This window comes from Suillus paluster, assembly GCF_016628075.1.
Source record: "Suillus paluster strain FC165 chromosome Unknown EDB91scaffold_9, whole genome shotgun sequence".
Lineage (NCBI taxonomy): Eukaryota > Fungi > Basidiomycota > Agaricomycetes > Boletales > Suillaceae > Suillus > Suillus paluster.
Genome location: NW_024537569.1, coordinates 763,139 through 787,914, shown reverse-complemented (window position 1 = coordinate 787,914; position 24,776 = coordinate 763,139). Strand labels below are relative to the sequence as shown.

The window sequence follows — 24,776 nt, the reverse complement described above, 5'->3', positions numbered from 1 at the left end:
GCCCATACAAGGTAGCATCAGACCCATACTTGTCCAATCTTAAAGATTGTAAACTTCATTGACACACCATGCTATCCTCACAACTCTTTTGCAACCCGATATAGGGAGTTATGTTACTCTGGGCTTGTATTGATGGTTTTTACTTAGTTTCACTTGCCATTACTTTCCTTAGTTTATGTACGCATTTTTACTGCTTATGTAAACAAACAATCTTCTTGAGCCACCACCATGAGCAGTGCTCTTTTGATTCACTTTTCTCTCTGAGCCCTACCTAGCTCTAGTCCAGAAACCCTCTAGGGTCAAATGCACCTCCTTGCAGGTATAGCAGCAGGCAGCAAGACCCAACAATTTCTGCACCTAGCAGAATTGTTGTACCCACACCGATCAAAGAAATCATTGATGGAGAACCAACTCTCAATGGACTCTATGATCTCTATCAACTTGGCAATCATCTCAAGTATACCTTAGAAAGGTATAACATGCCTCATGAGGAACAAGTTATTCTCACTCAACCTTGACATTGATGGAAGAGCAAGGGTTCTTTAGCACGTTAGATGGATTGGGAAGGACCAAGGATGATGAAGAACATTATATCTAATTGAAAGTCTGGGACTTTCCACATAAAAAGGGGGTGATGTCATGGTTGTGCTTCTATGAACTTCTTTTCTTCTTTACCCTTGATCCACACTTACAAAGCATGTCTCTTATCAGCCTATATTTAGTTCAGTATGACTCAGATGCCTCATTGCTTACACATGTTGCTTACTGATCATTACCTATTATTATGTCATGCCCTGTACCCTAGTACTATGTAAACCTTAGCTAGGTGACACTGATTCTTCAGCTTAACCTACACTGGTTTTCCTCTGATACTTCTGACTTGATTCTAAGCTACCTCTTCAGTGCTTAGCCATTACTTGAACTTGGACATTCCTTAGACAGTTGTCTAGAATGTATTGGTAGACCTAGTGTCTTATTGATTGATTGTTTACCTGCATTATACTTCAGCATAACACATCTCCCCTAACTCCTCCAACACTATTCCCCAAGCCAATGTCATATCCTATACCTCCGGATCTGGAATTCCGGATCTACTCCATTAAAGTCCAGTTCTCTGTTCTACTATTCCGCCCGGCACTCCGCCTTCATCTCCACACTCACCCCTAACTCCTTTTAGATTAGCTATTGCTCCGGTTACCGGTTATGTCCTTTTCCGCTATGCTTACTGATCCGTCCATTCTTACTTCATTTCCAACTTCACTGCTTTGATCTGTTACACTTACTAATAGACTTTCCACATGCTTTGTACATAGCCCTTACCTTTGCTGACTGATTTACTTACATGATACCTACAGTATATAAACCCCTGTAATACTCTGGAACTCCTCAGTTCGAATATTATCTTAGTTCTGCTCATTCCTGCAATCTCCGGACTTGAGTCTCATCTCTTGTCCACCTCCGAGTCTTAGGGGTTAAACCTTGGGACTAATTCTCCAGCTCTACCTTAGGGTAGTCTAACCTCTGTTCTATTTCTACTCTGGACTTCTGTAGTAGCCTTAATCTGTTCCCACATAGTCTTCCAGAGTTCTGCCGAACTCCACCGACATTTGTCCTCCGGAACTCCCTGGACTTCCATCGGACTTCCCCTCTGCCCACCAGAAATTAAGGGCACGTACTCGGGTAAGGGGCACAGTGCACGAGCTGAAGCCAAAGCCCTTTGAGTAGTCTTTCCATTAAGCACAACCTTAATAGCCAACCAGAGAATAGCAGAAATGAAGGAAGCACAAGAAGAAGCAAAGGCAACACTGGAGATAGCAAATGATCAAATGAAGCACTTTTATGATTACAAGGTGAGAGATACACCAGAATTCAAGAAAGGCAACAAAGTATAGCTAGACACAACAAACATCAAACAACATTGTCTGAGCCAAAAATTGTCCAATCAATATCTTGGACCTTTCAAAATAGAAGAGAAGACTGGCAAGCTGAACTACAAGTTGAAACTCCCTAGTGAATATCAAATCCATCCAGTCTTCCATGTATCATTGCTCACCATACATCAAACCTCCAAACTCATTGATCATCCGCCTCTTGAACATCCTCCACCAGAGATAGTTGACCAAATCCCAGAATATGAAGTAGAGCAGATACCACAAATGTGCCTATACTGACACAAGTTGCAGTATTTGGTAAGGTGGAAAGGATATTTAGTAGAAGAGGCAACATGGCAGTCAGAAGAAGATGTGAAAAATGTGCCACTCATTGTAGCCAACTTTTATGCAACAAACCCAAATGTAGTTAAATTGGTGGGCATTTCCACATCCATTTTTACTACACCCAACTTCCTAGAATGGTGACAGAAAAATATCTGACCTTCCTATATTCACGAGGACACCCATCCTAAAGAGGGGGTAATGTCACAAATTCCTAATATGAACCATTTTTCATTTCTTGGTTTCCCTTCAGCTACTTCCAATAACCAAACTGATCATGTGACTCCTTTCACACTATCATATCATCATCATGTCACTTCTTCACCTCTTCACATTTCACCTGTCACATCTCCAATTGGCTCCCCTACTCCACGGGCTAGAACTGTCTCTCTTCCTATCACTTAATCTCTGTCTCTGACATCATCACTTATATATCACAATGTCATACTACATCATACACAGTTATTGTAGGACTCTTTTCTTATTGGCTGATTTCTTTCATACTCAGATATTTCCAACTCAATGTTATGTATACAGTTAAGGTAGTCATAGTCAGTACTCCTTAGACTTAACCTCTTCATTGCTACACTTGTAGAACCTAGATGTTCCCAACTCTCAATCCTACTCTTTGATCATCACTCTTGACCGAGTCCTAGTGTGTGTGTGGAACCTTTGCAATTTGGTGAATGTTGGTCATGACATGCATCTTAGCACCACCTTTTCAAGCATCCTCATCTTTATCAGCAGTAAGTTACTGGTCATCATTGAAGGTTGACAGGATATGCAAATTGAGTTTCTGAACCTTCTTTCTTTTCTTGGGTTGATGATTATTGACATTGACTGGCTTGTGCTTCACAGAATCCACTTCCACGTTGAGGACTGGCAACTATATACTAGTATGTCAATACTTTATTAGAAATAGGATGAAGCTGACTTACAGTATTGCCAGCTGAAAGAATGAGACCTCGTGCAGCTTCAAGAGTGTCATACACCCACTTCTCTAAGAGAATATTGCCTGGATATTTTTGATCCAAGTTTCGAGAACATTCACAATAGCTTCTGTCTCTGGCCCTCGCTCCACAATTTTCAGGCCACCAGCACGACTGCCAAACCTGACCTCTAGCTCTCGGTTGACAGCTGCAGCCTCTCCAATTTCTGCAGTCCAATCAGCATCCAGGCTGAAGTTGGAAAAATTATACTTTGATTCCTTTGGAACAGGAATGTTGGATGGTAGCACCTTGAGCTACTGTTGCAGTTCAGCCAGTCGATCCTTGAGATTTGGCTGCATGTAAGCTATTGGCATTATTAAGGATTGACTTTAAGTTCTTAGTTTTCACAATATTTTGGTTGTCATTGGCATAATGGTGTTCAACCAAATATAAACATTATTTTAACTATGTAGATACTAGAGCCACAATAAGCTATGCAAATCTTTCAAGCATCTGAGCTGTTGGGATTGTCCAGTGTATCATATTTAAGCTTTTCAGGTGTTCTGGGTCCAGTAGATACAAATTCACCCAAATTGACACTATGTTTTCAAGGGTGTGAAATTGACACTGTCATTCACAGTAAATTTGCAGGGTAGATTTGCCAGGAAAATTTGCCTGGTGCAAATTCCCAGAACCCTAGTGAGCACTCGGCACATGTACATCATCATCAAGCTTAGGATCTTTACAAATGATACCTCCCCACATGTACATCATTCAGAACAAGTCGTTCACTGGAAGAGGTAGTGGAAACAGAGGATGAGGAAGAACCTGTGAAAAAGTCAAGAAAGTCTGTTTAATGGCACAGTTTCCAAGTGATCATAATGCTGAAGCTACACATGACCCTTCAAAACTGCATACAAATAATGTGTTTTCTACTAACCCTCCAGTCAACACTAGAATACCTATCTCATCTTGAGGAACAGCAAGTGGCGCAGGCAGTTTCAGCCACTGTTTCAGCCTAAAGAAAACACTGGGTTTGAGCAGTTTTTGACAGCTGCCCATGTTTCCCTTTCCACTGAACCTGCCTTGGAATCTCCACTACCCAATTATCCCATCTTTGTGGTCTATCATTTCAGGAACATGTCTTCTTCTGAGGTTGTGCTTGATTCTGCTCCCCCTTGTATACCTATGGGGAATGAAGCTCAAGTTTGCAAAATAGAAAGCTCTATACATCTAGATTTAGAGATGTGTCTCTAGTCCTGCCAGTCCACTTCTTACTTTTATCTATTGCTTGCTCATTTCAACCGTGCTGCCATCCTTTAGCATATAGAAAAAAGCCCTACCCATAGACTCCCCACCATTTATATTGCATAACCTCCAATTGTCCAAGGTCCCTTCATCCAGACTTGGTCGAGGATTTCACTATGGTGGTGTGTCTATCTTTCCCCTTGGTCCCTTGTCTTTTTAACCATATTTTTGTTCACTCCTGACTCATGCTGAATCACAGGCCTTGTAGCATCACTTTCATATGATGCTGCTTCTGAGCTGTTACATCACTCTACCACATCCCATGCAAACATAACCCACCTGGTGTCTATGCTCTCTCAGATGCTGTTAGGTACTGTGCTCAGACAGAGAAGCAGAGGGGTCGGGGCTTGGCTTCAGCTCTCGCACTGTGCCCTTAGTTTAGTATGTGCCCCAAATTTGGAGTGGGTCCAATGTCATCTGATGATAGGACAGGTGGACTGCTTAGGTCCGCTTTGAGGGTCAAGAGGTAAAGGCTACTAGTGGCGGGCTGACTAGGAGTGGGGCAGATGGAGCAGGGGAAGTGAGTCAGAGTGGAAGGTAATGAGGGGATCAGTTTATTGGATGGAGGGGAGTAAGAGTAATAACTTAGAGCACGGCTCTAAGTTGGGATGGAGGAGTGGAGGTGACAACAAGGTAAGACTTGTGTCCAGAGTGAGCAAAGTCCTATGGAGAATTCCCACCAGTAGAAACTGAGGGAAGAAAAGTAATATTAAAACTGAGGAAACTAGCTAAGTACAGGATATGTTTATATACTTCTAAGTAGGGAGGCAGTGATCAGTAATGCATAGCAGAAAGCTATGTGCTGAGTGTACAATATGTAAGTAAGTTTACCAAGGAAAACATACGTGTTGGAGCAGATATCAATATGTACATAATGGATCAGTAATTGGGCGTTGTGGGTGAGGAAAATAGACTCTGGGGTGATTCAGATGTCTAACAAGGGTGCGAGACTAATACTCATCCTGAGGGGATTGCTACTGGGTAGCGGGTCCTCAAATAAGTGTGAGGAAAGCAAAGACTAGACTCTGTCTAGCGACCTGAAGGGTTCCGGTCCTTACTAGGGCTGGGAACACAAAGATGCGGAAGGTACCTGACTAGTGGAACTCAGTGCGCAACGAGCGGAACTAATGCGCAACTGAGCAGAACTACGCAGAACTAACAGAACTAACACGGAACAAACAGAACAAACGGGGAACAAACAGAACAAACGGGGAACTAATGGAGGGAAAGGAAACTACGAACCTGCAGGAGGATGATTGGGCAAAGTCAGACCAGGCTTGTGTCTGGTACTTGTTCCAAGTCGTCAGATCCGATGTTGGGTGTTTCGAGCGGAACTCATGGGGGCGGGAACGTTGCAATGAGATCAGGAATAGATTCGGGAAGATATTTTAGACAGTGAGTGGAGTACTGGGAAGTACTCTGTAAGTGGAAGTGGAGTCGAGTCTATCAGAAGGTAAAAAACTAAGATCCCATCTATTGCTACCTATATAGGAAGAGGTTCCGGAAAGCGCTATGCTACAACCAGGGAGGCTGTGAGATAAGGAACCGGTTCCGAGTAGCGGAAGGATCTGTATAAGTATTGTAACACATATGAAATGAGATAGGAACATGTTAGTAACACGGGGAATGTAGCTAGTACTCACCAGTGAGGATGGAAGGACGGGGACAGGACAGAGGAGGACATTCCAAAGGCTAAAAGGATATGATGCATGTGGTACGCGATTGTTCCGCTGGGTTCCGCTAGTTCCGCTTGGTTCCATGTAGCAGACAGCTCCGGGAAGATGCGGATGGGTAGTGGGATGATAGCGGAATGCACGGGAAGATGGTGGTAAGGTATGGGAATTATACGGGATACAGGCCTACAGTGGGGACATTCCCCACAGCAGTCTATAGGGATAACTGGTGATCCGGGAAGTAAGAGTTATGTACCAAAGGGGAAAGTACATACATAATGGAGAAATGGTTCCAGTTGAATGGATCTGATATGGGAAGTAACCAACAAAGTGGTGGAGCAGATGCACTGGGGTGGGGAATGAGCAGAGCAGGAGTAAGGAAAAAGCGGGAAGGATATGTAGCCGGGTGGAGCAGATATCAATATTGGCAAAGCAGTCGGATCTGGTATATGACAGATGTGTGGTGATGCACTGAAACTCAGTTAGTTCATGAGTACCCAAGGTGCACATCCATTCATCATTGTTTATTCTTTTCTTTGTTGCTGATCAAGGCGCTAGACACCTAAGGTAGACTTCAAGCACTTTCTGTAAACATCACGTGCTGTGACTGGGGTGTGACCTGGCCACATTTGACCATAAACTACCAGTCGGAGTATCAACTTGGCCCCAAAAATGCATCGATATCATGGAACAGGAGTAGTAAGTATTAGTATGATTAGAATGATGACAGTAAGTAATTTGTGTATAGTATATGCATTATATGTCAATACCTATAAGGCCTTTAATTATATTACCTTTGCTGCATCAAGTTCATCAAGGATCAAGGAGGGAAGAACACGGTGTCCTCGGTACTTCTTTGCTGCCCAAGCTGCTTGTCTCCCGTTTAGGCCTTTGTGATAAGCATCAATGAAACGACTAGATCGGATTGCAAATCTGAGAAAAGGAATCAGGGGGGATTCTCATTGATTGCAGTTAACTCACTTGCGCATACTGATGAGAGGGACAGCATCAAGTGCTTTGATCACATTGTGTTCTAAATCACTATCCTTTGATGACAATGGATAGGTTCGATAGAGCCGCTTTGCATAGCCCCAACATTGTTCAATGAAATTCAATTCACAGTGGAATTTTGGAAGAAAGATTACCCGAAACTGCCTGGCCTCACAGGTAGTCTCCAACCAAGACTTGATGTTCGCAAAATCCGGCTGACAGTAGAGGATACGTCGACAACAACAGCTGGTTTCCCCAGCTGTGCACTCGAAATTTCTACACTGGGCCTTTAATTTGCTGACATCAAAACCAGCGCTCCATCAAAATGGTTGCCATCCCTTTGAACATGCTGGCGTTTTGATGCCCATCTGGCCAATAAAATGCCTGTGGTACTCCATTATGGAATCCATCAGCGACATGGATCTTCTGCATGACAACCTTCCCATCAGTGCCACGGATTGGTCGTCCTTGTGCATCACGGACTGCAGTATTTACTCCCCAGTCCTTGCAAGACTTGGGCATCTGACGAGCAGATAGTGCGTCGTCAGCACGTTTAAGGTGCGTGGTGGCATTATCGAAAACAAAGACATGGTCTTCACCAGTGTAATCTCTTTCCAGTATTGACATGGCTTTCTCGGCATGCCGAATGATTTCATCATTTGCAAAATAGCCATCCCGTGCTTTACCTGCACGGAAAAGGATGCACGCTGATTCCTTCCCATCATGCGATTGTAGCCAGCCATAATCCGCAGAAACAAAATCAGCCACCATGAGAGATAGTCCTTCCCCCTTCGGCAGCGGTGTGCTTTTTTCATCTTTGTGCACCCATCTTTTCTGACGACGGTCATGTGCATAGAATGTGGATTCATCATGAAACCAGACCACGGTGCGTCTTCCTGTTGTCGCCTGCCCCTCCTCAAGCTTGCTGACATCTACTGATGACCACTTTCGAGTGTTCGGGTCAACTGAATACCACGCTGGCAGAAATTTGTTCTGCTGATAATTCACGACATCCTCGCGCTCATGGCCATCAATATATTGGCCATTTTTTGCCGTGGTCCATCAAAAGCCACAGTTCTCCATCCAGCGCTGAGCCGTCACCAATGAAATAGTCTTCGACAACTGATATCGCTGTTGTACATCTGGCCGTGCAAGATAATTGACGACCGCAATGGCAGTGACATATTTGCCAAGCGACTGAAGGTGCGTGAGCAGTTCCTCCTTCAAATCTTCATCATTGATCCGAGATTTCGTCCAGTCTCCACTGCACTTTGACAACGGTAAATTCCCACGGTCCAGAATATAGGTTTTTGACCACTGCCGCACTGTCCGAGACATGTGAGTCCCCTTCCCTACAAATTTCACCGTCTGAAGTGCTGCACTCGACCATGGCGTGCCGCTTACATATGTGCACAGGAAATACTCCATCCACGTCAATTGTTTCTCAAGAAGAGAGGTGAGTCCAGATGGTTTATATCCATGCCCACTATTGCGAGTCGGGTGAAGCAACTTTTTCAGGTCATTTAATGCAAGACGTGCTTTGTCAACACCGGGTGGTGTTCGGGCATCAATTGAATGCCAAGGAACATCATATTCCTGAGAAGCTGAGGAGGGGAGATTGGGGGGTGCAGAGTCGGAGCGCTGACAGGTAATTTCCGAGTTAGAAAGTGCCGCACCGTCTTTGAGTGTGCCGTCCAAGGTCTCGTAACCCTCTATCCCACCAGGTTCATCATCCACTTCCCCACTGTCTGATGTCCAGTCAAAATGACTCGGAAGAGTCTCCGAGTCTGAATCCAAGGTTTCTTCTGACTCCAGTACCCCAAAGTCTGCTGATTCCTTCAAGTCAGCATGCAACACAGACAATTCAATGTCTGTGGACAATTGACTTGGACAAGTGACTTCCTCCGCTGTAGCACATTCGGCATGGTTTATGGCAGCTGCACCCAAGTTCGAGAGTGGAGAATGGGCATGATGATTGGTAAGATAATCATGAACTAAAGCTACAGAGCCAGGTGATACTGTAGCAACTGTAGGAATCTGAAAGACGGCAATGAGCATTGTACACTGTCACGACGAGTGAGTGAAATACTGCTCACACTAATATTCTCCTTCTTCTCAGCTGAAATCTTTGTTTTCTTTGCCCAGCGCCCAAGGTTCATGAGGGCCGTTTGCACCTGTCGAGAGCGTTTAGGCATCTGGGTGTTTGGGAGGTTAGCGCTAACTGCACGGCACCTCATGGCACGCAGACGGACTTTGGATATCGTTTGCGGTGCACTTTCGGCATCTTTCTGTATAGTACACATAGGAAATAGACATCTACTTGTTTACTACGATATTTATGACAATTCTACGACGAAGGCATTGTAGAGAAAGCAGTCCTCTACCATGCCTCCGTTTCCGTTTTCCTCTAAATGCTTCAGATAGGTTTCCTATGAGCTCGCACTCGTTTGTCACGCTGTATCACAGTTTATCACGTGACGTTTACAGAAAGTGTTTGAAGTCTACCTTACCTCAGATGTCAATATACTCTCCTGCCATATTCAGGGAAGTGCACACTACATTCTGGACTTGTAGATACAACAAGTGCACCTACATCTCTAAATGAATCATGGGCTGATAATTTTACATCATACCATTCACAGCTGTGAGCATCTGACAGCTTTCTACAAGAACCTGTTCAGTTGTTATTGGATGACTTTCCATAGGCTCAAAAAATTCTGATTAGAATATCATATCATAAATTTGACTATATTAGGCAGGTGTGCTGCTGTTCATTTTGCAAACATGTGTCACCTACCCCCCTCTAATAAACCTTAATCTATTGGGGTACCCCCTCCCCCCCCAATAGATTTTGCAGACTAAAATAAATGACTTCCTTCCATTTTTGGCCACTAACACCAGCAATATCCACTAACATAATCCACCTTGCTTAACATGCATGCCATCCAACACAGCACCTTGCACAGTGATACCAAGCTACGTTTTCAACCTTTCACCAAGTATGCTAATGTCTCTTTCTCCCAGCTCTATTTAGATGATACCCAGTGCTAAGTACAACATACTCAATTGTCCATGCATGGTAATGAAGTTCCTACCTGACCAGTCTGCCTCTGGTGCCTCCAATCTTGCCCAATCCATGCTAGCATATATCTCCAACCAATCCTCACCCTCTGTCAACAAAAATTTTCTTATAATCCCTCAATATGGACTTGGCACACTCATAGTCCATCCATTTTGCCTTTGCACGCTCGTGTTGCACTGTTACCAGCCCAGGGTCCTCAATTTTTTTTTTACTATGAATATCCCCACTCCTTGTGGTCAATGGCTCAACAAAGACTGGTATCATATAAAGTTCATGCATCAGTAGCCACAAGGTCAGTACCCAAACATCCAGTCTCTCCAATGTCTGATATTCCCCCTTCCCAATCTGATACATCAGGAAGTTCTCACATTGCTTATTTCAGCGCTTATCACTACTTTTCGTCACTTTTCAGCAATGGATCTACTTTTTTCTCTTAAACTGGCCACCACCAGCAAATCAAGTATCTCAAACTGCTAATAATATGTCAAATACATATTTCATTGTGATAGAATACAGTTTTCTTATGTGTAGCTGCCTAGAGAGCGCATTTATGTCAAGAACTTTTTAACAACTGTTGTGGTGTTTCTGCTGGACCACAACAGCTAATACTTATTCTCATGTTGTCAAATGGATTTCTAATGTATAAGAAACATTTTGGTGTACTTAAGTTGAAGGTGAAGGCTAGTTGAAGGGAAAAAAGTAGATCCATTGTTGAAAAGTGACAAAAAGTAGTGATAAGTGCCAAATAAGTAATGTGAGAATTTCCTGATGTAGCAGCAGCCAGGACCTGAGCTCTTTCATCATCATTGAAAAGGTCTGCCTCATCTTCGTCAAGAAGCAGGTACTGGTCTGCAAAATTGTCCATCACATCAAGAACTGGACTAAATCTATTGGCTGAGCGTACAGGGGATTATTCTAGTATAGATTAACATATCTTCGTTATTGGTAATGTTTTTGAGTCTATGCACTTCATAGCTGTGTGGCGCTAACTGAGAATCAGGGTAACATTTACTGTGTGCTACTATCATGAAACTACAAGCGAGTTCAAGCTAGTGATAATGTGTTTCGAACTACGACGAGCTAAGAGGGTTTGTGGGTTTGGGTGAGAGCCCGCAGGGCTTTTCCAGCCAGAAGCACGGATCCGAGCCTGAGTATCAAGGTGAGCTGTGTTCCCAATTATTAGGAGGGCAATGACGCATGTAGCGAAGCTTGATGCCCATTATGTAGGAGGTGTACTCACTGCGGTTTCTAACGGATGGGTGGCATGGTGATGTGGGTGAATGGTTCTAGGACCAGTGATGACTGGATGTAAGGTGCAAGTACCATTGCGTGTTGATGCAGATAGAGCATGAATGCTTCACTAGACCATCTCCCCATGGACTTTACTATGTCGAATGGGACTCCGCGAAGGAGATATTCGAGCGTGCCTCCAATTCATAGACTGTGGCCCTTGAGGTCTGGTAGTCCTGCCGCGGACACTGCGGATGATATCCGTTTGAGGAAATGTTTCTTCGACAGCGGGCAAATTCCTTTGGGATGCTTCCAGGCAAAGAGGTGATCGTTCTCGCCCACTGGGTTGACACAAAGGTGATTGTCAAGAGCGGCTCTAGGATCTGATGGTCCTTCTTGGGTGGCCCAGTAAGTTTCTTCTCCCATGAGTGGCGATGATTTTGTCTTTGGTAGCCGGAATCTGGTGACTGGGAGGCCATTTCGGTCTGTTGCGTTCAACACTCCAGCCCTGGAAATGTGTTTCTGAGGGTCAAACTCTTTGATGGTGTTGATGGTGAATTCTCCAAGTCTCGCGATGCAATAGAAGGTGGTTGTTAGGCAAGCGAATATGGCTGCATCTTGTGGTGAGTCTAGGTCGAGGTGATTGCATATGCATGCTATGTGATGCGGGGTGAACAGGAGACGTTTGGGCATGTTTAGATGATGGAGGGGCAAGGGCAGAAGCCCCTTCGAGAATCGCTTTGAGTTCCTCTGGTTGGATTAACCAGTCTCTGCCATGCAGTGTGTGCCACGCTCTAAGGCCCGCAGCATAGTTGGCTAGCGACGACCCCGAATATGAGCCAGCACAACTTGATAGGAATGCTAACAGGAGGTTGGGGGCGACAGGACAGCACTTGTCCTCTGCTATGTTTCATTCATCGCAGTAGATGTGAAAGACTAATAGGCCTGTGCCGTATGTCTCTTTTGTTGATTGGGCCCAGCATGTGCCTATGACCTCAAGTATGTGGTTCAGTTGATCATCTGTGATTGTGAGTTCTTGTGGTACTGGTGATGAAGCGGGTTGTCTTGTGCTGCCTCCTGACGGTGTCCAGAGCTTTAATCTGTCTCTTGCGAGACAGTGAGGATGGAGTTGGGATGGGAGTGGTACTAGGTGCGGGCGGTAGTTTCTGAGGGGTGGTGGTATGAGGCTGGTTGATTCTGGGAGAGGTGCGTTGAAACATTTGCTGTTGTGGTTCGTGGAGTCAGTCCTTGAGCAGGGCATTATTGATGGCTTCATCTTCTTCTGACCGTGCGGTTCTTGCCCTTTCTGCTGCTTGTTGCCTGGTGAGTAGGTGGTTGATGAGCTTAGCTGCGGGAGGGGTGTAATTCCCGTCATGCAGGTGGCATAACTCAGCGGGAGACAATGGTTCTGTTGTGTCAATGAGGAATTCACGAGTGTCATCGGGAATGGGGATTGGAGGGAGAAGAAGGTGGGCTGGGCCGTAGATGCCTCTGGATGGGCCATCTGCGGGATTGGATTCGCTTGCAACGTAGGACATTTGTATGTTGAGATGCTGGAGTAGATTGTGGAGGAAAGTGTTGATCTGTCGAAAAACGCCATTGACGGCTCTGTTGCGGTGTTTGTGTTTCCACCACCCTTCAACAACGCCCGTGTTGTCTCCATGAACGAGGATGTCACCACTAAGGCTAGGGAGAGAGGCGATAGTGTAGATGAGGAACTCGAACCCAATCACCTCTGCCCACCCAATGTCGCGTTTGCCATTGTGTGTTTTCCAGCCTGGGATGAGTCTCCAAGCACGCCAGCGGTTGCCAACTGACGATTCCAATGCAGACGCCCGAGGCTTGCATCTGAGAATGCATGGGGGTCAACAATTGGGTCGGGGGCGTAGATGGGTTTTGTAACTCTGCCTGATTGAAGTAGGAGTGACCACCAGTCGAGGTCTTCGGCAACGTGGTTTTCAGCCCGGTGTGGTGTGAACAGTTGTGTGCCGTATGTTGAGAGCATGCTCTCCAGGTTAGTGAGGTAAGCGTGTCCTTGAGGTACCGCAGGCGCAGGCGTGCAGTAGTTTGCCATACAACTCTTGAACATCATGTAGGGTGTGGCCTTGTCTTTTTCTCCATTTGTGAATAGCATTGAGGTACTTGTCTACCTTTGTGGGACTTAGAGTGACTATCATTAGTTTGAGATCCCATAGGAAACCGATGTAGATTGTCGAGGACCCAAATGGCTGGTCTTTCAGTAGTTCCCAGATTGTGCCTAATTTAACGGATAGATCGTCGATGTCTTGTAAGTTAAAGGTGAAGAGCCAGTTGTGTGCTGAGCGTGGGGAATCGTTCGAGTGGTCTATTAGAGGACGGGAGCAGTCTTCGCTTGACTCTTTGATGTGTCCTGTGGTTGGATTAGCATCTCCGAACCACAGTCTGCTGCCCGTTTGCTGCATGCCTCTACTGGCGAATAGTTTGTTCCAGCTTGCTCTGCTCTCGTTATAATCGGTGAGATGTTCGCGGCGGATTCAAAAGAAGATATGGTTGTCTACCCATTTGTCTAGGGGTCCGATACCATGATATTGAGCTATCTCTGCTCCCGCGTCTGCGACATGACCATAAACGCCTCGCTGACGGCGTGGCTCCAAAGGCTGTACATGTGTCTACACAGAAATGAGTGTTTGATACCCGCACCACGCCTGTGGGCCATTGTGATGGGTGCAGCAGGACTGTTCGGTATGCTTCTGCTATGTCCCGAGTAGCTGCTTCTGATCCTGCCGGGAGTTTCGATATTAAGTAGTATATCATAGAAAATTTTCCCCAAGTAGTGGGGAATTTATTAGCGTCAATGAAGGAGTTAACTGACAGATTGGGACATGATAGGTTCGGTGTGATTGGGTACAAGAAATTTTGGATGATCCTAAATTTACCGGGTTTTCCAGGTTTGGGGATGATAGATAGCGGAGAGGACTGGAAAGGTCCTATCAGAAGTTCTAGAACATCAGCCGTGAAGGGTCCTATATATCTTCCTTTCTGGAGTTCTTTATCAACAATGGTTTTAAACTCTTCCTTGAACTTGCTAATGGAAACTTTATTGGGTGGGGTCTGTACATCAGAGATGGGTGGGAAATCTATCATGAAACCTAAACAAAGACCATCGGGGACTTTAGTGAATCATTGGGAGATGTTCGCACGCCTGGAGCTCATAGGTCCAGGTGTCTGCCTTATATGGGGTTAGCGGGTAAAATTTTCTGTGCGCAAGGGCACTGCTGGGCTCTGTGGGTAGTAGCTCCACAGCCCGAGCAGGCATGGAGTGCATCATGCTTGGGCAGTGGTGCAACCTTCTTCTCGTTGCCACCCAGTGCATAACATTTTGCCATCTTTGGAGAAGAGTTTCTTGGTGATACGCTCTGCATAGGTCTCATGCTTCTCGTCCCAGGTACAGGTAGCGGTACACTCAATGATGCGATGTGGTTGCCATCCGAGGCAAACTGCGCAGCATGGGAGGGGGCCTGAAGAGGTATTGGCACTAGATGTGTGTACCTTCTTGTTATTCCCTGCTGATTCCACTGCCAGGGGTAGCGGGCATTTTTGGGGTGCGGTCGGCTGCTGGGGCCGTTGCAACTCTGGCGTGCGAGTGACGTAGTTGGCTGCTGCTTGCTACGACAGCCCGAGGGTATGGCGCACAGTGTAAAGAGTGGTTCGTGTAAGAACACGCGAGTTTTCGCAGTTTTTTGGTAATACATTGGAAGTATTTCTGTAGGCACGTGATGGCCGCGTGTACTGTTGTTGCAGGATGAGGTTCCTGTATGGGTGTGAGATGGATGGGCGTCAGCACATGATTGGCTGATGGGTAAGGTGTTGGTGTTATAGTAGCATGGGAGTTTTGGAAGGATGGGTGTATGGGGTAGAGTTTTAAAATGGTGAGCATGCATTTCATTCGAAAGGAAAGAGGGGATTGGAGAACTGACCTGTATTGCTATGATGGTTAGTTTCTCGTGCTGTTCATTGAATAGTTCTTCTCTCGCTTCGAGGAGCAAGTCTTGATTGATCTTTTCTAAGCTCCATCCTCGCACTGTACCAGCAGTTAGATGCCATCTGCGGCGCTGCTGTGCTTGGTACAGGAGGAGTGCACGCTGCTTGAGCGGGTCTGCTGCATGACGCCAGCGGTGGGTCTGCAAGGCTGACCAGAACTGAATGTGCATGTCGACGCGATCTTCAGGCCAGTCATGGTCTTTCATGGATGAAATCATGTGGGGAGCCTGCTTCGTTGAATTCTTCCCAGGTGAGGTTTTCATCTTTGATCACCGCGGCTGCTTTGGGGTCTCTTACTGAGCCTGGCCGGGACCCAAGTGTGAATTCCATCTGATGAAGGGAGCATAACAAGTGTGTCCATCTCTGCTATGAGCGGGCCTTTTTGCGCTGTCGCTGATGCCTTTGTTAGTGAAGTAATGTAGATCACAGAACTCTCCTGCTTTCAGTTTTCTCGTTGCGTAGTGTGAGGGAATGATAGCTGGGTCTGATGGTACTTCGACTCGATGGACTGCTGCCAGTATTTGTTTTTGTGTTTTTTTCCGTTCTTCTTTGCGAGCAGCCTCCTCCTCTTCTTGGAGTTCTTGTTGGCGCTGCAGTTCCTCTTCTTCATTTCTCCTGCTGTTTGGCTTCTGCCTGCTCTAATCTATTAGCCCAACACTGTCTCGCAGGCATTGTTGTTAATTGTCCATAAGGCTACTAATGCCTGAATTGCTTGGTCGTTATTGAGTTCCGTTGTTAGCAAGTTGCAACCAGGCTTCCTGGTGCTCGTCCAAAGCAAAATCGGGTATTACTGCTTCATTGGGATTATCGGCTAGTAGCATAGTATGTATATATAATGCAAAAGAGTGAGAGCTTAGAGATTAGAACTGCGTGCGAGGAATCTGAGGATTTGCTGCGAGGTGGGCAGGAGCAAGAGGCTCTGCTGCCACCTCGCTTACTCGTGCAAAGACTATATTCTGTGCTAGCCTCGTGCCTCGGCTAGCTCAGAAAGCCAACTCCAATATATTCTATTCTGCATTATTTTGCCCACGGAAAGTCATCCATTGAAGAGATGGATCACTGACAATAACTCATTGCCAAATATAGTTCTCGTTCAAAGTTTTATGTTGGCGCGTATTTGCAGCAAGTACTTGGCGCTGCACAAAGCCACCCAGAGCTCACAGTAGCACTTTTGATCTCAGATTCCGCCTTTACCTTCTGCACGATGTTCAAGTTCATATGTTTGCAGTCCACGTGTTCTGTATTGTTTATCCGCTGGCCCTGTCACAGGTTACCGTTCTGCGGGCCTGCCTGTACCCTCTACCGGACATTTCCGCCAGGTAAGCTGGCCATCTTGATAGAACTGCCACGTACTTCGAGAGAATATGTTTGTGTTCTGGATTGTTTATCCGCCGACCCTGTACCCTCTGTCTGAAATCCGCCAGGCTCAACCATCCATCCTGATAGAACTGCCAAGTACTTCGAGAGAGGGACATAAAAGCAAGCTGTGTTCCTACCGAGATCCCACTCTCATATCATTACCTAGCACAAGCCATGCATTTCTCATCCCTCCTCGCTATTGTTGTTGCTTTGACAACATCAATGTCTGTCAGTGCATGCCTGGGTGAAAGTATCCCTTGCGGGCCCTCCCACCCGTACGGCGGGCCATGCTGTCCAAGTTTTGCATGTCGTTCAAAGGTCGTGAATGATGCGAGTCGTTCGTTTTGCATCTGGGATTCAACCACATGACTGACCCTTTGCGCCTTATACCAATCGCCTGCTCACAACAATATCGCATGGTCCTGCTGGCCTTAACCACCTCCCGATGAGCTTGGAAGACGGAACATGGCGACGGTGAGTCGTTTCTGCTTTCGCTTTGGTACAGTGGTTTATCGCACGATATGCAGTTTGTTGTGGAGTTGATCAATAATATGCTTACTTCTGTACAAATTTTCCTGCTGCCTCGGCTGGCAGTCTCTTGGATACATTAGAACAAGACTATATACGAATGGCCTTGTGGGCTATTTTCAGACGCACACTTACATTGTTGGGTGCTTCGAGCGGAGTGGCTGACCAACTCGTCGAAGAATTTGTGAACCAACCCCAAGGCTCGGCTCTCCGCAGGTATGTTCGCAAGGTACTTACCAGTAAGAATACATTCACAACTGTGAGTATCTCTGATATTCTCTTGACCTGCTTTAACCATTCAACGGTCTTTTAATAGGTATACTTGGCCATTTACGCGACGGAAGCTATTAATACTGGTTAATGGGATCTGGAATCACTTCATCAGGTGTCAGTGTTGAGTTTAGACTGCTCGAACCAAGCAAATGGCGAGGTGCGTCACCTCGGCCTTGAAGTTCTTGTTGGACAAGATAGTCGCGTAGTAATTTTTCATATTTTACCAATTCATGAATGACTCTGCAGCAGAGCCAGACTTACATAATAGACGTCGATACATCTGTGAGCGTCCAGTTTCGTCTACTATATTCATTTGACCGAGGAAGATTATTGCAAAGTTGACCTACAACCACAACAGCGCAGCTCAGGCTTGCAGCCTCTCTTTGTGTCGCGGCAGCGGACGTAGTTCAATGGCGCCGAACAGTTGGTACGCAAAAGCTGTCGGAAACACTCATCCGGTTTGATAGGACGGCACCAGATGTGCTGGCACTGCACAATTCTGAAATGTCTGCGTACACGACCCCATAGCATAAACAGCGCAATTTACGTTCACCGTTATGAGCTATCCCCGCATTTCGATTCGCTCGGCGCCAAGCCGTGTGCGCTGGCTTCAACCATGAATGCCGGTGAGTAATCTCAAACTTAGGCGCTCGGCAACTTGAATGCAAGCTCAACTTCACCGAGTTCTTATAGGTCCACGTCAAGAGGTATCATAACCTGGAACACTGTGATTGTACTTTGACGCTCTGGAGATCATGCTACAAGGTATGGGCATTTGTAACGTTGCAGGGCATCCGGATATATGAGCGGATACACAGGAAAATGGATGATCTTTCCTCACTACCCGTGTATAAAACCGAAGACCGCGCCAGCTTTCGACTCAATAGTAAAAACGCCGTCAGGCCTTAGCCCTCTCCTGAAATGCAATTATGAAATTCATCGGACTCACCACTATGATCTTGTCTGCCGCAGTAATCGCTGTCACAGCTACCGCACAAATCATCGGCCGCTACGCTCGCGCTAGTGAGTATTTTGCAGTCTAGCCAGTTCTGGACGTGCCTCTTTTTCAGTCCTAAGAGCACTGCTCTGGCTGTGTGAAGGTCATCGGCGTTAGCCTATATTATCGGGCGATCAGTCGTGTCTTGACTCGGAAATTTAATGACTCGGAAGTTCGAGGTTAAGAACCTACACAGGATAAGATTACGTCCGCTTCGCTGGAAAGTTATGTCAGCCCATCGGAATTGCTATTGGTGCCAACGACGGCTGTGACGCCGAGACTATTGAACAACGCAGGAACGAATGACAGCAGTTGTTTGAAATTGTATCGGATCTAGGGTGCGATAGCAATGCAGACACAATTGATCTGCTAATATATCCTTCGACTTATGGTCAGTTGAGTCAGACTCCGACTAGCAAGAACCTACTGTTACAAAAATGTGTCTTCGCTACATTCGGAAATACTACATACAGACCGGTCCTTGAACCTGAAACACAACGAGCGGGACAATCATCTCATCCCCGAGCTAACGCAGTCTTGCTGCTTAAACAACATCCAAAACATCTCCACCAAAAGAAACATCAGTCACATCCTCAACTTGACCTTTCGCCAGTCATCGACAAATTGACTGACACTATCTCCCATCTCTTCGCATACATCTCTTGGAACTGGCCCGTACCTAATGTCCACCAGATGCGCTCAACCCGTGGCGCCATCGCGTGCAAGAACCGTGGAATCGACCTCATCAGGTCTGGCGCCGTCGGAGGGTGCAAGGGGCCCACGCACGCAATTGGCGACTCCCCGATATCCAGTTTAATTAGGTGTGTGTTGGGTTGCAGATCCACTTCACGTTTGTCATTGTCGTTGATCAGAGGTATTGCTCCGAGCGCATCGAGCCGTGCGTCCACGCAGAGCGAGACCTCGCGCAGCTCACGACAGCGCCCCGCGAGGATGCTTAAGGTATAGAGTGATACAGGAGTGTTGCGCAACCCCAATTCAAGGACGTTGAGGTTTGGGCATGTGCGAGCGAGGGTGAGGATGTCGGAGTCAGTGAGTGCGATGGACGAAGAGCGAAAGTCGGGGAAGAGGATGAGGGTCTTGAGATCGGCGAAGGCAGTGGGGTGCGCGAGTAGGGGGCGAAATTCAAAGGATGTGGGGCAGGACTGCTCGCCCAGATCATGACACTTGTCAGTGAGAATGATGTGCTGTAGCTTTATGCGGGCGAGAACGCTGAGGAGCTCGGACCAGCTACTGGCTGGGCTGCATTTGAATGCGTTGATATGAATCGATTTTGAGGTTGGGGCAATCAATCGTACAACCATCAGAATCCATCCTGAGCATTTGGAGGGCGCGCAGGAAAGACATGAAATGGTCCAGATGCTGGCATGATATATGCAGGTGAACGAGTGTCTGAAAGGGCTGTGACACATGGAGAGGTACAGTGGGGATGCTTGTGGAGCCTAGAGAGAAGCCGAGCCATCGGAGGCGTGGCCACAGAGCGATGATATGAAGCAGGGTGCTTGAGATTTCGCAGCATTGGAACGAAAACTCTGTGAGACCGTCGGTGTAGCTAAGTAGGAGCGACTCGATTTCCGTGGGGTAGTAATCCGTAATCGCAGAGAAGCACTCCAACTCAAGAGCTTTGAGGCGCGGCGCGGCGGTATGGAGGCGAGGGATTATGGCCTCGCGAAATTGAGTGTCAGCGATGGAGATAGAGAGGGTTTCAATAGTGGGTAGGAGGAGGGTGAGGGCTGGGATGGAGGCGAGACGTTCGTCGTACCATGTAAGAGAGTGCAGCTTGGGAAAGAGCAGGCCCGGGGCGACTTTGGGTGCGCTTGCAAGGATTAATGCATATGCTGTATCGTTGTGACAGGGATCGAAGATGACCTGCATCTCATCGTCGAGGATCTGAACGCGTGCAGCGCAGAGGACAAATGGGCGGAATTGTTCGGCTACTGAAGGTCTGCTTGAGTGAACCAGTTCCAGCAGTTCGGTAGGCAGGGACTTGATAAAACGATGTTTATCTGTCAAGTGAGAATAAAGGACATTCAGTGCCGGGTCGCGAAATGTATGGCAGGTGAGTGCGAGATGGAGGACTGAGCGTCGATCTGGAATGTACGGTGGTGACGGTAAGACTCCTGGCAATCCGCAGAGTCTGAATCGGTCAGGTTTTGCTTCTACGGAATTGAACACAGAGTGGAATATCACTTCGAGGATCTCACTCAGACAAAGACAGCGGTGCATGTGGAATGCAAGTAGTCAGCTGTATGATCGGACCACAGTCAGATGTTGGACCGACCACGAGGTACTCGACAACGTCAGGACACGTGTCACGGTTGTGTCGTGGCCTGTGTTCATTAATCATTTAAGTCCGATGATCAGCTTCGACATTTCAGACGTAGTACTAGTACTTACTAGCTATGAGCTTGAAAGTAGTCCATAACAGTACTGGTGTAGAGATGCAGTGTTTTCGAGTGACAGAATCTTTGATGACATGACACTATGTGAAGTTCCCGCTACTTAGTAGGGCGGTATTGCGTTATTGTCTTGATGTATATTCACACACGTGATGCTGCCGTCTCCCTCTCGTGGTATAGGATTGTCTTTCTTTTTATGAATATCCAGGCCGTTACTGCTGTGGTCGAACCCTCGCTGTCGGTCGGCAGTGAGTACAGTCATACTTTCTGTGGCGACCCTGTTCGAGCCTCTCAGCAACAGGGATTGGACTAGTGGGGTGCTAGGCCCTGACCATGCAATACTACGATTCGCGACCGTTCACAGTTCATGCTTCGTTTGTCGCTGTTGCGGACGAAAGGAGCCCGTGCGGGCATTGTGGCTGGTGCGAATTTGATCGGGCTGTGTCAGATTCTTGCTCTCGAGGCCTATCCGCATCACGAAGGCAGTTTGCCTGAACCGGGTCAGTGGCCTCCCTTTCTCGCCGATGTGTTCATTTATCTATTTTATCCCCAAGAAGGTGACGGCTTGGCACCCAAACAGTCCTGTAATGATCATGTTAACGGTTCAAACAACGGTTGCGTCTTGCACACTCAGACTTCTCGGAGCTGTTCTGCAAACATGTCGAATGCACCAGGCCAGCTCGCTCTCCTAGCACTGCCACTGTGTGACACAGCACAAAATATTTTACCACCGCTAATTTGCCAGAACATCCGAGTCATGGGCCATGAGTGCAACAGTCAACCGGTATCCCCTTGCCCATGATGGGACCCTTGGAGTGCGTCTCTGTTGTTCCACCTAGTACCTCTCGAAATCTATTGCAACAGCCGTTCTCCCCTTTCTTTTGCTTTCGCATGTCTTCCAGCGCTTCATCGTGAAGCGAAGGCCTTCCCTTCTCATCTACTCGCAAGCAAATTACATGCACGAGGTACAGACATCTCAGCCTCCCATTGATGTCATTGTCATTATTTTTGCCATCACCTTCGTCACTTCCATCCTAATTCCTGAAACAGAGGTCAGCGACTATTCACCATCATGATCCTGACGCATACCATCGTGGTGCCTTCAAATTTCTCTTTGCGCTCTGCTACCACTTCCTGTAGCTGGGATTGTGTCGGGTTCCATTGATTTATTCTGACCCTTCTACTTTTCAGCCTCAATCAGGACCAGATGACCATTCCCTTCTATTCAAAGAAGATTCTGAACACAGGCTCGGCGAATAGTGCACGTGCTCACGCGGGCCCGTCTAAATGTAATTCAGATGTGTGTAGCATACGCTTGCATTAATCGAATGTGCCCTGTGCCTGATATCACACTGGCCCCCGTCACATCAAGATTAGCTGTCAGAAAATATATCCCTAAATTTAGAGGTCCTCCCTGCCGGTTCACTTCTTACTTCCGTCTATTACTCGCTCATTTTAACCGTGTCGTCATCCTTTAGCATACAGAAAACGCCCTACCCGCACCCATAGACTCCCTTCCGATCATATCGCGCAATATCCAATCGTCCAAGGTTCCTTCATCCCTGACTAGGTCGACTATTTCACTATCATAGGCGGTGCGTCTTACTTTCCTCTTATGAACCATGTTTTCGCTTCACCCTTGGCTCACGTTGAATCACAGGCCTTGCAGCATTGCTTTCGTACGGTGTTGCTTCCTAGCTCTTACGTCACTCTACCACCTCCCATGCAGAAGATACACAACCAGTCATGATCACTAAGCAAACATAACCTGCTTGGTGCCCAAGCTCTCTCAGATGCGCAGTGCAACACTGAAGCTCGGTCAGCTCATGGGCATCCAAGGTGCGCATCCAATGACGCGGTCAAACGTCAATGTTGAGCGTAATATGGAACATTCACAGCTAGTTTCTGCTGGACCTCGGCTTCCACGCTTCGTCCGCTCACGGAGAGCTTACCTGACCTTCCTGACCATCTGCTCACTTCTCTGCAAGGTATGTACAACTTTCCACCGGTAATAACCTCGGATTCTATCTCACCGCATCCTTGCGGGCCTTTTCTATCGATCTCCACATTCTCTTGTCAGTCGAACTACACCATCAAGCCCCAATGACCGACTGCAGCGTTTATTGGAACGAAAGCACTTGTCGTGCGCGGGCACGAGTCACTCGTGTATTTGATATCTTTTTCAGTGGGTTCTACAGGTATGACTCTCCGTCTTTGCACTGGACTTCGTGCATGTCGTCCACACCGTACCTCCGCTTGCCGCACGTCCTGGCGTGGCTGTTTTCACTTTTTTCCTGACATGCCTCCTCGCGCCCGCATCCACCTCGCTAGAAGAGAAGGAAAATTTGTCTGTCTTCGACTGACGGTACTTACAACTATGAATTTCCCGAGACTCTAGCTCGCTGTAATTGCGAGGAAGCAATGAGCTATTTTAAATGGTGTAGTGTTTTCCTGATCTTCTTGTTGTCGAGTTCTCATCCCACTTAGTTAGACGCAATAGAAGATCACAACGGTTAGAACGAGCGTGGAAGGGTGCTCACGGAAGAGCTGAGCGAGAGATCGTTCTCGCATACTTTGCGTTTGTTTACAATTCTCCACCTGTGGAGAAATATATCCTGCTCTGGTCAGATCTCAACCAATCAACTCACTTACTGCAGATATGTATGTTATGATGATGATCGCAGACGAACCTCGATTTCATCACCCATATACGCATTTCCATTGTTATCGCCTTGCCATAAGCCATGGCTACTAGGACGTTCATTACCAGGGCCACAGACCCTCCTGACCCTTGGCGCTTAACACCCAAAATATTGATTACATGGGGGGCAGAACTACCTTCTAGGACGGCGCTCGGTATAGTGCCTCAGTGAACGCTGACCTACCCTTCCAACTTGGTCCCGTGAGCACGCACTCCTACCTCATAAATCAGCATTGCTTGTCCCCTTGTTGCGGGTCCTTAAACGCCAACTGATTGACTATCTATTCCTGGGTGAGCATCTTTGCTACCTCGCAGAAAAAATTTCAGAGGAGGTAAGTGAAAATATATTACGAATTTCTTATATGCTCAGCAAGTCTATCGTAAACCTGTGTGAGAGCATGCATCTCCGCCGGTGCCCCTGGCACAGGGCAACTTCAATGTCATTACACCCACTCGGTCCCGTCGACTTCAGGTACAGTAGGAGAGTCTGTAATTTTTTTGACGTCGCAGTCCAGGGCAGTTCCGACGGGCCGATTGTCCAAAGCTGATCGCGCCTGTCGATGGCATCGGTGACTTATTGATTTACCGCACTGCTTTGACGTGAAAGCTGTTCGAACAGTTCAACAAAGCACGGGCGGAACAGGTGTTGGAGTTATGACGCAACATCATCTCGGGGACCCGACGTCGTATCAAGGATCATATGCGAGTCGGTCAACAAGTTGTTTCGCTCTTCAGATCCGCACCCTTCAAGATTTTCCCGTGAGTATCGCTTGAGTGAACCAAGTTCCGGCGTTCTTTGTTTATAAAAAACTTCATTTGTTGGGATTCATAGGGTGGCGCACAATTCGGAAACAAGAATGAGAACCGCCCCAGCTGGCCGAACCTGGGTGCAGATATCTCGGGCCAGATACATTTATTGAACCAGTTCTGAACTTGCAAGCTGGTGCATTGTCACGGAGTCATTGGTACTTTGTCGTATTCCCGGTTGGCATAGCTCTAGTGGTACGATCCATAGTTCGCGTGGAGCCGATACTTGTTCTTTTCATACAGATGTCG

The 24,776-nt window shown here is 46.9% G+C and overlaps 3 protein-coding genes across 3 annotated transcripts; all 3 read right to left on the bottom strand.

The window, feature by feature from the left end:
* Nucleotides 1-8,175: 8,175 nt before the first annotated feature.
* EDB91DRAFT_1245171 (uncharacterized protein) lies at nt 8,176-9,308 on the bottom strand (the record flags this gene model as incomplete). Its single annotated transcript, XM_041322504.1, has 2 exons — nt 8,176-9,150; nt 9,210-9,308. The coding sequence occupies 2 exons, from the start codon at nt 9,306-9,308 to the stop codon at nt 8,176-8,178; spliced, it is 1,074 nt and encodes a 357-aa protein (XP_041180799.1).
* A 5,652-nt stretch (nt 9,309-14,960) lies between these two features.
* On the bottom strand, nt 14,961-15,663 carry EDB91DRAFT_1079429 (uncharacterized protein; the record flags this gene model as incomplete). Its single annotated transcript, XM_041315127.1, has 2 exons — nt 14,961-15,215; nt 15,382-15,663. The coding sequence occupies 2 exons, from the start codon at nt 15,661-15,663 to the stop codon at nt 14,961-14,963; spliced, it is 537 nt and encodes a 178-aa protein (XP_041180798.1).
* A 3,232-nt stretch (nt 15,664-18,895) lies between these two features.
* Nucleotides 18,896-21,125, bottom strand: EDB91DRAFT_1114259 (uncharacterized protein). The gene is made up of 4 exons (XM_041317891.1): nt 21,018-21,125; nt 19,919-20,950; nt 19,232-19,857; nt 18,896-19,194 (listed from the first exon to the last, which is right to left on the bottom strand). The coding sequence occupies exons 2-4, from the start codon at nt 20,844-20,846 to the stop codon at nt 19,147-19,149; spliced, it is 1,602 nt and encodes a 533-aa protein (XP_041180797.1). The 5' UTR covers nt 20,847-20,950; nt 21,018-21,125; the 3' UTR covers nt 18,896-19,146.
* Nucleotides 21,126-24,776: the final 3,651 nt, after the last annotated feature.

Coding starts and splice junctions, on each gene's coding strand:
- EDB91DRAFT_1114259 (XM_041317891.1), bottom strand. CDS start 20,846: ATGCACCGCTGTCTTTGTCTGAGTGAGATCCTCGAAGTGATATTCCAC. Junction 19,858..19,918: donor CAGGATGGATTCTGATGGTT/GTACGATTGATT, acceptor AATGCAGCCCAG/CCAGTAGCTGGTCCGAGCTC. Junction 19,195..19,231: donor AGAGATGGGAGATAGTGTCA/GTCAATTTGTCG, acceptor GGTCAAGTTGAG/GATGTGACTGATGTTTCTTT.